The sequence below is a fragment of the Centroberyx gerrardi genome, chromosome 17 (assembly GCF_048128805.1).
Source record: "Centroberyx gerrardi isolate f3 chromosome 17, fCenGer3.hap1.cur.20231027, whole genome shotgun sequence".
Lineage (NCBI taxonomy): Eukaryota > Metazoa > Chordata > Actinopteri > Beryciformes > Berycidae > Centroberyx > Centroberyx gerrardi.
Window position 1 is genome coordinate 4,103,855 of NC_136013.1, and position 11,110 is coordinate 4,114,964.

At 40.5% G+C, this 11,110-nt stretch overlaps 1 protein-coding gene across 1 annotated transcript; it reads right to left on the reverse strand.

The window, feature by feature from the left end:
• Positions 1-3,013: 3,013 nt before the first annotated feature.
• LOC139929565 (GTPase IMAP family member 8-like) lies at positions 3,014-10,636 on the reverse strand. Its single transcript, XM_071922502.2, has 5 exons — positions 10,565-10,636; positions 8,429-9,271; positions 7,117-7,664; positions 3,760-3,831; positions 3,014-3,148 (listed from the first exon to the last, which is right to left on the reverse strand). Exons 1-5 carry the CDS (start codon positions 10,572-10,574, stop codon positions 3,014-3,016), a joined length of 1,608 nt encoding a protein of 535 aa, XP_071778603.2. The 5' UTR covers positions 10,575-10,636.
• Positions 10,637-11,110: the final 474 nt, after the last annotated feature.

Below are 11,110 nucleotides of genomic sequence, written 5' to 3' on the forward strand. Positions count from 1 at the left end.
CTCAGCAACACAAATGTACTTAGGAAATGTGAGTTTTTGGGGCAGACTGAGAGAGAAGTGGACTTGTGACGGGAGGGCTGTCGGTTCAAATTCCAGACCGGCTGAGAAAATCTAGGTAGGGAAAGTGAGTGAGAAAAGTTTTCCATTCCCTCAACAACTGCTGTCGAGGAACATCGTGAATGTGAAGCAGGGCGGTGCTGAGAAACCTTCACTGGATAAATTAAGATAAAAACAAAAAGTCAAACTCTCAGAAGAGCTGCAACTGTTTTGTCAGTCAAACTGTGGCAAGTGAGTACATTATAATGTTATAATAAGACTTTTTAACAGTGGCTGATGACCAATATCCAGGGAGACAAAGGCATGTCAGCACTTTACGTTGCCTCACTAAAAACCAGAGTGTTTCCAGAGTGACAAGTCATCATCATCAGGCTGCAGTCACAAGTTACAAAACAGCTTTTCATTGTAAGCCGCATTACTCACCATCCTCAGGAATTTCAGGACCTAGAAACAGACATTTAGATTGTCATGAAGTTGGTTATGATGTCTTTACCACAGCCCCAAATCTGTGAAGTGCAGGAAAAAAAAATAAAAATCTAACAAGGAATAAATGTTTGCCGCACACTCAGACTGACATATTCAGCTGGCTGATCTGTTTTTTATTCATTATTTATGCAAGTCGTTAAGTCACTTTGAGTGTGCGGCAAACATTTATTCCTTGTTAGATATTTAGATTGTATTTATGCAATAAATATCAAAACAAATAGTATCCATCTGCATCAGTCTACAGTATATTTTGCCCTGCATCAGCTCAAGGCACTAATATTCTGATAGCATTTTTTCTAACTTTATGTCAAAGATATATTTAATATTCTAGTGTTTCATTAAATTATTTACAGGAAGCGTGGGTGTTTCAGTAATAGGTATATTGAATTTATGGTCTTGCGAGCGTGTGTGTGTGTGTGTGTGTGTGTGTGCGATGGACAAGCTGCTTATATTTTGTGACCTGACTGTAAAGATATATTGAATATTCCGGATAATCATTCTTGTTTATTTGAAGGAAGGGAAGGTATTTTTGTAAGGGGCACACAGTGTATTTGTTCACTGGAGAGTGTGTGTGTGTGTGTGTGTGTGTGTGTGTGTGTGTGTGTGTGTGTGTGTGTGTGCGTGTGCACGCGCATGTATGTACATACGCCTACATGTTTGTGTGTGTGTGTGCATCTGTGCTTGCTCTAGATTGGCAGTGTTTCATGTGTTTCCGCTGCGATTTACGGGAAGAAGAGAAGAAGAGAATGTCCTCTTCCTGTAAGTGTTGTGTTTTTAGTGCAGGAGGTCAGGGGTCGGTCCAAAACTCAGCATTATGCAACATGAAACATTAAGGAGCACAATAATGACACACAGTAATAATTTCTACATTTCTGCTAAATTTATACTCCTTTGGGAGCAAGCAACTGTCAGAGATAGAGAATTAATTCTGGCCCAGACAGCTCCTCATATTTCTTCCTTATATTTTGAATTCTGTCCAGCGCCTGTTGTTGTTTTTGCTCTTCTCTGATCCAAACTTCACCCACATGTAGGGCAGAAGAGGACAAGATATTAGAGTGAACGTGGCTCGAGGATGAAATATTTGTTTGTTTTTCGTTTGTTGTCCAGTGCCTTCAGAGAATTCACATCACATTAAACACTAGCAGCAGGTTTAGGGGTTTGATCCCCAGTCGTACATACTATAAAGCCACACCATAAAAAAGGATGCACTCATGGTATCAGCAAATGGCACGTGTAAATGTCAAGAAATGCCAAGAAATCAGAAGCTGGGAAAGTGATCTATAAAAGTGAAAGTAGGTCTTGTAGATGTTGTTTGCTTTCCTGTTTTTCCAGCCAGGAAACGGGGAACAGGAGGATCGTCAGCCTCCCACTCGTGTCTTGCACCACATCTGCTTGATTTATGCTTCCTCCCCTCCGAGCCGCAGCCTTTAAAACGCCAGCGCTGCTGCTGCTGTTGGTCAAGTCGAACCGACACCATGGCCCCGGAGAAAGTGCTGCTCCTGGCTGCTGCCGTTTTTGTTGTTGCTCTCATTTCACAGAGTGAGTTTACTCTGACCATGTTTTCTAATAACTCTCTGATATATCTGTTAATGATGACTTTGTAGTAATTTATTACCATTTTTGATTTTTTTTCTCTGTCAGCTTATAGTACCAGATGTATATTGTTGCAGGTAGACTGGTATTATTCTAATAATGCTCATCTATTGCCTGTATGCAACACTATTTTGACCTTATTTACTCATTATTCAATTTTTTAACTTTCAGCTGATTGTACCGATATTTTGCTACATGTAGGTTATCCAACATGAAATCTAAAGCTTATTTTGGCAATAACCTTTTTTTTTCTCTCTCTCAAATGTTACTGATTGTATTTTGTTACTACGTTCTTTTGTCCAAAAAGAAATGCTAAAATGCCTATTTTGAAATTTGTTTCATTAATAACTTTCTGCATGGACTGATGATGACTTTCATACATTTTGATTTACATCAATATTTTCTTTTCTCTTTGAACGCTTATTCTTATGTTAGCTCTTATCTTAAAAAGTCACCACTCTATCTAAATTCATTTGGTTTTTGATCATTTCAGCCGAGGCTATACTGGGGGGCAGAGAGGCGGTCGCCCACTCACGGCCCTACATGGCTTCCATCCAGTTTACAGAGGGAGAGACCATGAAACATGAATGTGGAGGGTTTCTCATAGCAGATCAGTGGGTCATGACTGCAGCACATTGTCTGCCATCAGGGTGAGTAGGTCATGTTCTCAGCACGGTGATTTGTTTTGGGAAACAGAAAAATACATGAAACAGAGAACAGTACAAGAAATGTTAATTAAAATACTTGAGTTGTGTTCGTCAGTGGAAACTACCAATAATACAAAACCCAATAAAAACCCAATCTAAGATCAAATTGCACTAGGTAAAATATCCTATTACTGGCCTCTTCTCAGTTTGTTCCAAAGTAATGTTCTCACCTACGTTTTGAACATTGTTTTGGTAGGACAGTTTTTGATTTGCAGGGGAGGCAGTTCCACAAATATGACCTGACTGCTGTTTTCACAGGCCAAATGGGAGGAGAGTAGTCCTGGGTGTCCACTCCCTGAGCGAGGCTGAAGACACGAAGCAAAGCTTTGACATTTTGCAAGTTCACAATCACCCAGATTTCAACGCAAATTATGATAATGACATTGCTTTGATTAAGGTAAGTTACTGTTTTGTGTCATTTGTTATTGATACAGGATTTTTCAATGCATGGTACATTTAATTCATGTTTTTTTTCTGTAACATGATTGCAATACTTTAGAAGAATATGGTTTCATAGTTTGGGAGTGTCTTGAAATGTCAGCAGGCGGGGAGTTTTTGTACCAAAGTACAGGCCAGAAAGTTTTGAAGAGTTTCGAAAGCCAGAAATCTCAGCACTTGGCAAAGTCATTGGTCTTGATCAACAACCCTATCAACCCCCTGAGTTTTCTGCTATGGAGCAGTAAAAACTTTCTTTTTGCCCCTTTAAGGAGAGGAAACAGACTAAATAAATATTTCTAAGCTTTAAGATAGAAGAGAGACAGGACAAAAGTGGGTACAAGTCAATACTGGGAAGATCTTTCTTATATTTTTTACATTCAGTGTAGGTGCACCTTTGAGAGCCAACATGTGTTTTCTCTGTGACTTCTAGTTGGATCGTCCCATTGTGGCCTCTGAAGCTGTAAAAGCGGTGGAATACCTGCGAGCAAACGGCACGAACCCTGGCACAGACGCTGAGGTCGACACGGCCGGCTGGGGATCCGTCAACAACCTGGAGGGCAGAACAGACAAGCTCAAAGAGCTGTTCATTCAAGTGGTCAGCCGCGCTCGCTGTAGACGCAGCGACTTCTACAGCAGAAAGTTCACCAGCAACATGATGTGTGCGTACAAGTTATGCCCGAAACCTTGCAGTGAACCATACAACACAGAGGACACTTGTGATGTAAGTTTTAGGGCTTGTTTTCTTCTCTTCTACTGAATGGCTGTTCATGAATGTTGATCATATCATATATGTTTGTACATGTCAACAAATAGTCTAGACTACATCAAGCTAGTTTGACTGTATTCTCCTAAAGGGGAATTCCACTCAATTCAAGGATTCACTTGTATTACTCTGGGACAGTTTAATCAATATCTGTGCACATGAAAAACCAGAGGGCAAAGTAATCTATAATGTAATCGATGGACAGTCAGCGGTTGCTCTATTGACAATTAATTGGAGACTGATTTTCTGATCACAGAATTTTTATTTTAGGTTTCTTGCCAAAATTAGCTTTTATCTTTAATAGTGCCAACAGTTCTGAACTAGAAAACAAACGTATGTCCACAGAAAGTCACCCTGCATATTCTATCAACTTTTCCATCTTTTTTAAATCAGTCTTAATGGAGTCATAATAACATCACAGTTTTGGGGAGGAGAGAAACTCATCTCTCTTAGCTTTAGAGTTAGTGAATTAGAGAGTGAGTCAGAGAATGAGCACTTGTTTTAATCTGCTTGAAGTACCAGAAAGACAGGGTTTACTAAATTAGGACAATCTCAGTTGTCAGTATCAAAAAAGTAAACTAAATGGACTTACTTATACTTTTCTGCGATTGCCTAAACTGTCTGGCACTCATTGTGTTGCCTTTTATGGCAAAACCAACCCATGTTGCTTTTAGGTAGGCTGATACAACCAAATACTATTTGGCTCAGGTCTGAATGGGTCTGCATACAAACTGAACCATTCCAGCACAAAGAAATAACATTTTTAAAGGTACACGGGGCAAGATTTTAATGTAAAAACCAGTTTTATCAGCCTAAATCACAAATTGAGGCTCTAACTGAGACATCGCAGATTCACTCTATTTGCCCAAATGACATTCTGGTGTCAGGTAGGGACACTTCTCCACCCACAGCAAGTGAGAAATCAAAACTGAAGAGCAAACTACAAACTCTCCTAAACAGCAGTGAGTAGCGCTCCGTCCAGGGAAAGCTGGACTCACCAACGTTAGATCTTTTCCTCTCTCGTCTCTTTGGTTTCCTTTGGTATAAAGCATCACAGACCGGCCGGGTTGGTCAGCAGTTTGCTGTTGATATGTTAGCCTACATGATGTAATAAGTTAATTTTTTTTTTTTACCTCTTGCTGCCATCTGGAGCCACCAACATGTGTTGTCTGGTGCAGCTTTAAATACTGAAACTCAGTGTCCCTTAAAGGCCTTAAAGGCATATTTTTGTGTTTTTGTTCTGTTTCAGGGCGACTCGGGAGGTCCTCTGCTTTACAATGGGGTCGTAGTGGGAATCACTTCAAATGGAGGGAAGAAGTGTGGCCAAGTGAAAAAGCCTGGAATATACACCATTATCTCCCAGTACACCCAGTGGATTGACAACACCATGGCCCTGTAACCCAGACTGCTGTCAGACCAGAGCTGTTAAATAAATAAAGTGCACATATTACTGTTTTTAGCAGCAGCCATGTTTCCACCACAATCCTGCCACATGGCTGCTGCTAAGTCACTGATTCTATGTTAATTGATCTTTTGAACGTTGGGCATCTCATGATCTTAATATTATGGAGGAAAGGGTTGCATATTTGCAACCGATACTTGGTTCTAGAGAAGCTGCAGCAAAATGGTGCCAATACTACAAGCTATTAACAGATTAAGCAGAATAATATTATATTTCACATCATATTATCAATGCAACTTATAAAGAACTCAATAAAATAGTTTATCACACTGAGATGTCATGTGTATCTTGATTTGTGTAGTATCTTTCAATCCTGCAGCACAATAAGCTTCAGATGCATCACAACCATGAGATAAAACACCAACATAAAATGTCTTTAGAAGTACAAAGATGAGGTTAAAAGTAACCGTAAGAAAGACTGTAATGATTACAAAGATGATTAGCATATAGTAGGCTGCAAATAATAAGGATCATGATTTACATTTGTTAAATTGCAAGACAATCAAGTATGTCACAGACTGAACAGAAATAATTCAGCAGTTACCCTTTAACAACCATAATGAAATCTAATCATCAATCATGTTTTTATGCAGTCGTGTCATTTCTTCACTCCAAATTTTTGGCAAGCGAGTGCATTTGAAGAATGGTGTTTTAGGATGTAACTATTAAGCAATCACAGTATCAACAAACACATCTCATAAACTTGTCAGACCAATGTGCTTTTACCAAATGGGGAAGTTCCAAAGTAAATTAAATCTGCAGCTGTGCTTTTCTCTTCCTCCCACCTTTCATAATGTTATGAAGAAACTGAATTATTTCTGTTGTGTTCTGCTATTGTTCCATTTGCATGTTTAAAAATCCCTACACCACCATAAAATCAAATGTGTCATTATTTCAATACACATCATAAAGGAAAAATAATCATTTCTGCTGTGTGTTCTATTATTATTGCAAGCGTCAGAATCCCTATAGAGGGCCTTCAGGTGATGTAATGCACCTTCTGGCGGCCATATTGGAGGTCCTCAGCTCTCAGTCAACACGGCCTGTGAACAGCTGATAGTGTTTATGAACTTTTTTTAATCACTGATACATCTGATCGATTTTGTGTTTAGATAATGTCAGCTTGTTAGATAGCTATCTACAGTATCTGGTTAGCTAACTATCACTGTCTTGTAAAGACATCTGATTTGCACACTAGCTAACATATCTAGTAGAAACTAGCGTTAGTAGTGGCTAGTAGTCACATGCTAACATTAACATCAGTTGCTTTATCAAATTAGCCTGCTGGCTAGTTAGCTAGCTAACAGTTTGTTCAGGTTAACTGAGCTGACTCTTCTCAAGCTACAGCTCAGAGTGTTTTGGAGTAGAGACTAGGGCTAAAGACAAGACAGTTTACTGTGTCACATTAACCTACATTTGGAAACAAATTATCAGACTATTTACTTTTACCTATAACATTACTGAATGGATCTACAGCCATGCCCCTAGTTTATTTCCTCCATCACTTTCTTCCTCTCCTTTAGCTCCTCCATAGAAAATCTCTTTGTTGCGTAGCAGCCTCCCCCGTGTGAAGCAACCAGTTTGTTGATACCCGAGAGCAGGTCCTTCACCTGTGGGTAGCTCAGAGCATTCTGGGAGTTCCTGACGTTCAGCGCATAATAACGGCTCCCACACTTCCGGATGAGATCCTGGAGACTTGCGTGGGCGCTGGCTACGTAGTCGTTGATCCTCTGAGCCCTGTGCAGGTTGTCGTCGCAGCGAGTGAACAGGACGACGGTGTGCTCCGCAAACTCTCGTCCGAAGATCTTCTGCAGGTGCCCCAGCATCTCGCTCTCCCCCTGGGTGAAGCGCCCCACCTGGAGCACCAGCAGGAAGACGTGGGGTCCTGGGAGGGACAGAGCCAGGCAGTCTTTGACCAGCTCCAGGTTCTCCGTCCCGTCCTCGTCCCACAGTTCGGGGGTGTCCACCAGGATGAGTCGACTCCCTTCTGCCAACACCTCCTTTCTCTCACAAGCCATGGTTGGCTGAGGGTCGTCGCGGCAAGGCTCATCAACTGAGTATTGATTACCTGCCCTTTCTAGAATAAAATTTCCAGCAGAAGATTTCCCACTGCCGGACAGACCCAACAGGATGACTGAGGTTTTCCTCACATCCTCATCTTTTATGGCCAGGCCAAAAAAGAAAAAGAAAATGGATGTTAGAATACATCTTTAAAATGATTAGAATATGATACATGTTAAGGAGAGGTAGAAAATTAACATGCCCACTATGTACCATACTGTATATATGCAAAGTATTTTTTATTTACCATTCTACTTTTAACCTATTTATCGGATATAAGTGCCTTGCCAAAGGGTACCTCGATTGTAGTTGTTGACAGTAGTTTTTATGAAGCATAGACATTTTATGACCATCTCTTCTATGTAGGCTGATGTATAAAACTGAATATTAGATGTAGACTTCCAGTAATGAATGCCTAAACCACTGTATAACTGTATCACCCCCTAGTGGGAGAAGTCACTGCATCATAATGTCGTCCATATTAAAAGACAGCTACAAGGACATTTTCTGAAAGCAGACAATTTCCTAAAAAATCCCTTAAGATCTTTTTCTTCAGTTGTTTTGAGTTAGTAGCTCTCAGAATAGATGACAAAGCAATCATGAAATTGAGTCACATGAAATGGTTGGAAGCAAATTGCATGGACATGTTCCTGTAACTATTAAACATCTACAATTACTACTAAACTAGAAATTTAGATGTTTGGGGCACAGGAATGTGATGCCATAGGTTGGTATTGTCTTTTATCTTGAAAGCGAATGACTTGAAACTCATGAAACAGCTGAAAAAAAGAACTTGCGAAAATTTCTACTTTGGCAGAAAAACAACATAATAATCAAGTGGGATACTTTTTCAAGTCTTACCATTAGCGGTGCTCATCTGGAGCTGTAACATGGCTCGGTGGCTCCTCACAGCCTCGTCCAGGCTCTCTCTCTTTGTTTCATACTGCCTTTTCTCAGCTGCCTCCTTCCTTCTTTCCTCAGCATGCTTAGACTTCAGCTCCTTCGCCTCTCTTACTCTTCTTTCCTCCTGTTGTTGAACCAGTTGGTTGAAGGCCTGCTCCTTCTCCTCGGCCTCTTGGACCTTCTGCCTCAGTATCTTCATGGCTGTATCCTCTGTGGTCCTCCTCTTGGCTTCACTGAGCATGCTCTCAGTGTAACCACCCGCACCATTTTCCGTCAGCATGTAGTCGACCATCTCAAGCAGCGTACCGAGTTCGTCACTTGTTGCAGACGACCCGGTGATGCGGCAATACCTCCCATCACACACATTGATCAATTCCAGGAGGGAGTCATCTAAGACATCGACAACTGTGCCTCCTTCCAGAGAGAGAACTGTGAGGTATTTCAGAGCTTCAACTCCAAAGTGTGCCTGCAGCATCTCTATCATCCTTCTCTCCTTCTTTGTATAACATCCACCTTGGATCAGCAGCAGAAACGTACGGATTCCATGGGCACAAGACTTGAAGCAACTATCCACTGCCTGGCTGGTGCCCTCCTCTGTCATGTCTTGTTTCAAAACAGCGTAGTGCAAGCTCACCAATCTACCATCCATCGTCACGTCACAGACTTGATTTGGTCCCAGAGATCTAAAGGACAGCTGGTGACTTTTATCCCCAAAACTATCCTGCAGCAGAGACTTGAAAGAGGACCATTCCTCCTCCATGGATACGACCACCATCGTCTGCTTCATGTCAGTCATGCCGTCTGCAAACCAACACAGTGATGATTGAAGGATACTTTCAAAATGTATCCCATTACAAATTACTAGTCACCTGCTTAATTAAGCACCAAGCTAGGCCACCTCACCCCGTATGTGAAGTCACATGCAAAAAACCTGGGTGTTATCTTTGATTCTGAGCTCTGTCTCGTTAAACAAATCAGTTCTGTTGTTAAAAATAGTTACTATCAGTTAAGAACCATTTCTAAACTCAAGCCAATTCTGTCTTTCAATGATATGGAAAAAGTAATTCATGCCTTCATTACATCACGACTGGACTATTGCAATTCCCTTGATTTAGGCCTTCCCCAGTCTTCATTAACTCGCCTGCAGATGGTCCAAAATGCAGCTGCAAGGATGTTGACTGGTACTAAAAAGCGCGAGCACATCACCCCAGTCCTAGCCTCTCTTCATTGGCTCCCTGTTCATTTTAGAATTCAATTTAAGACCTTGCTGATTGCTTTCAAAGCGCTTAAAGGTCAGGCCCCATCTTATATCACAGACTTTATTCACTGGCACTCAGCTCCTAGGTCTCTTAGATCTGACAACAAATTTCTCTTGTATGTCCCACGGTCACGACTAAAACTAAAAGGTGACAGAGCCTTTGCAATTGCGGCTCCACAGTTGTGGAACCAGTTGCCGTTAGATATTAGATGTGCTCCCTCCATCTCTGTTTTTAAATCTAGGCTGAAGACATATTTTTATTCTCTGGCCTTTTTGGCCCACTAATATTTTAATCTGTTGTCATGTCTATAACTCTGTATTTTGTCCCTTGTTGTTGCTTATTGTTGTCGTTGGTATGTTTCTCCTTGTGTTTTATTTTTACTTTCTTTGTACAGCACTTTGGTCAGCTCAAGCTGTGTTTAAATGTGTTCTAGAAATAAACTTTACTTACTTACTTAATTGTAATGAGTGCTATAATCAACTGATATACACAAACCCAGTAACATAATCTGATTGCTGTGTTTTTTTAACAGCAACTGTTACCATTTTTGTAATTAAATTACTGCAATCCCATTACATGCAATCCGTTATTTACCAGCCCTTCCAATGACTAACATAGAGCAAGTTGCATTACATTTGCAATGCATGACATTGAGAAATAGAATACACCTGATTTTTATATATAGAACAAGAACAGAATTAGAGCATAACCTAGAGCAGGTTTCCCCTTTATTACAATGCATAACATTCATTTGCAATATATAACACTGATAAATAGATTGTACATCTGAAAACATAAATCAAAGATTTTTTATATATAAAACAGATTTACTCACTGTGGGACATATCTTTTGCAGGTGCTCTTATGTGGTTTAACTTCCTTGTCAGTTCATCAGAAACTGGATTCTCTGGCTCTGAAACAAGTACTATGAGGGTAAAAGGAGAGATGCTTCCTGCTCACAACATTTAACATGTGACCCACAGTTTTGTTGTCAAGGAAATGCATTCCGCAATGCAACTTAGAATCAATACAGTAGACTACTGCTTCTTCCTCATGCCTGACATCACGCTTGAGTGCTGAGCAGTATTGCACATTTCATTCTGTACTGTATGTTTTGTAGGCTTTCTGTTCAGTGATGTAGCAAGGATTGTTTAGGTCACAAATAAAAAGCAGCACTTCTTCTTAAACCTGTATGTGGGTGAATTTAAGACAAAATTCTTCAAACCCCCCCCCCCCCCCCCCCCCTCTCTCTCTCACACACACACACACACACACACACAAACACAGACACACGCAGAGATAGAACAAACAGAGCAAAGGTTCTACATTTCAAATACAAGTTTGAACATTTGAGGCAAATATATGAAACCAAAGCAAACTC

Coding starts and splice junctions, on each gene's coding strand:
- LOC139929565 (XM_071922502.2), bottom strand. Junction 7,665..8,428: donor CCAGATGAGCACCGCTAATG/GTAAGACTTGAA, acceptor TGGCCATAAAAG/ATGAGGATGTGAGGAAAACC. Junction 3,149..3,759: donor TTCGTGCCGTTTGCTCGCAG/GTATTCCACCGC, acceptor TCGTGTCTTCAG/CCTCGCTCAGGGAGTGGACA.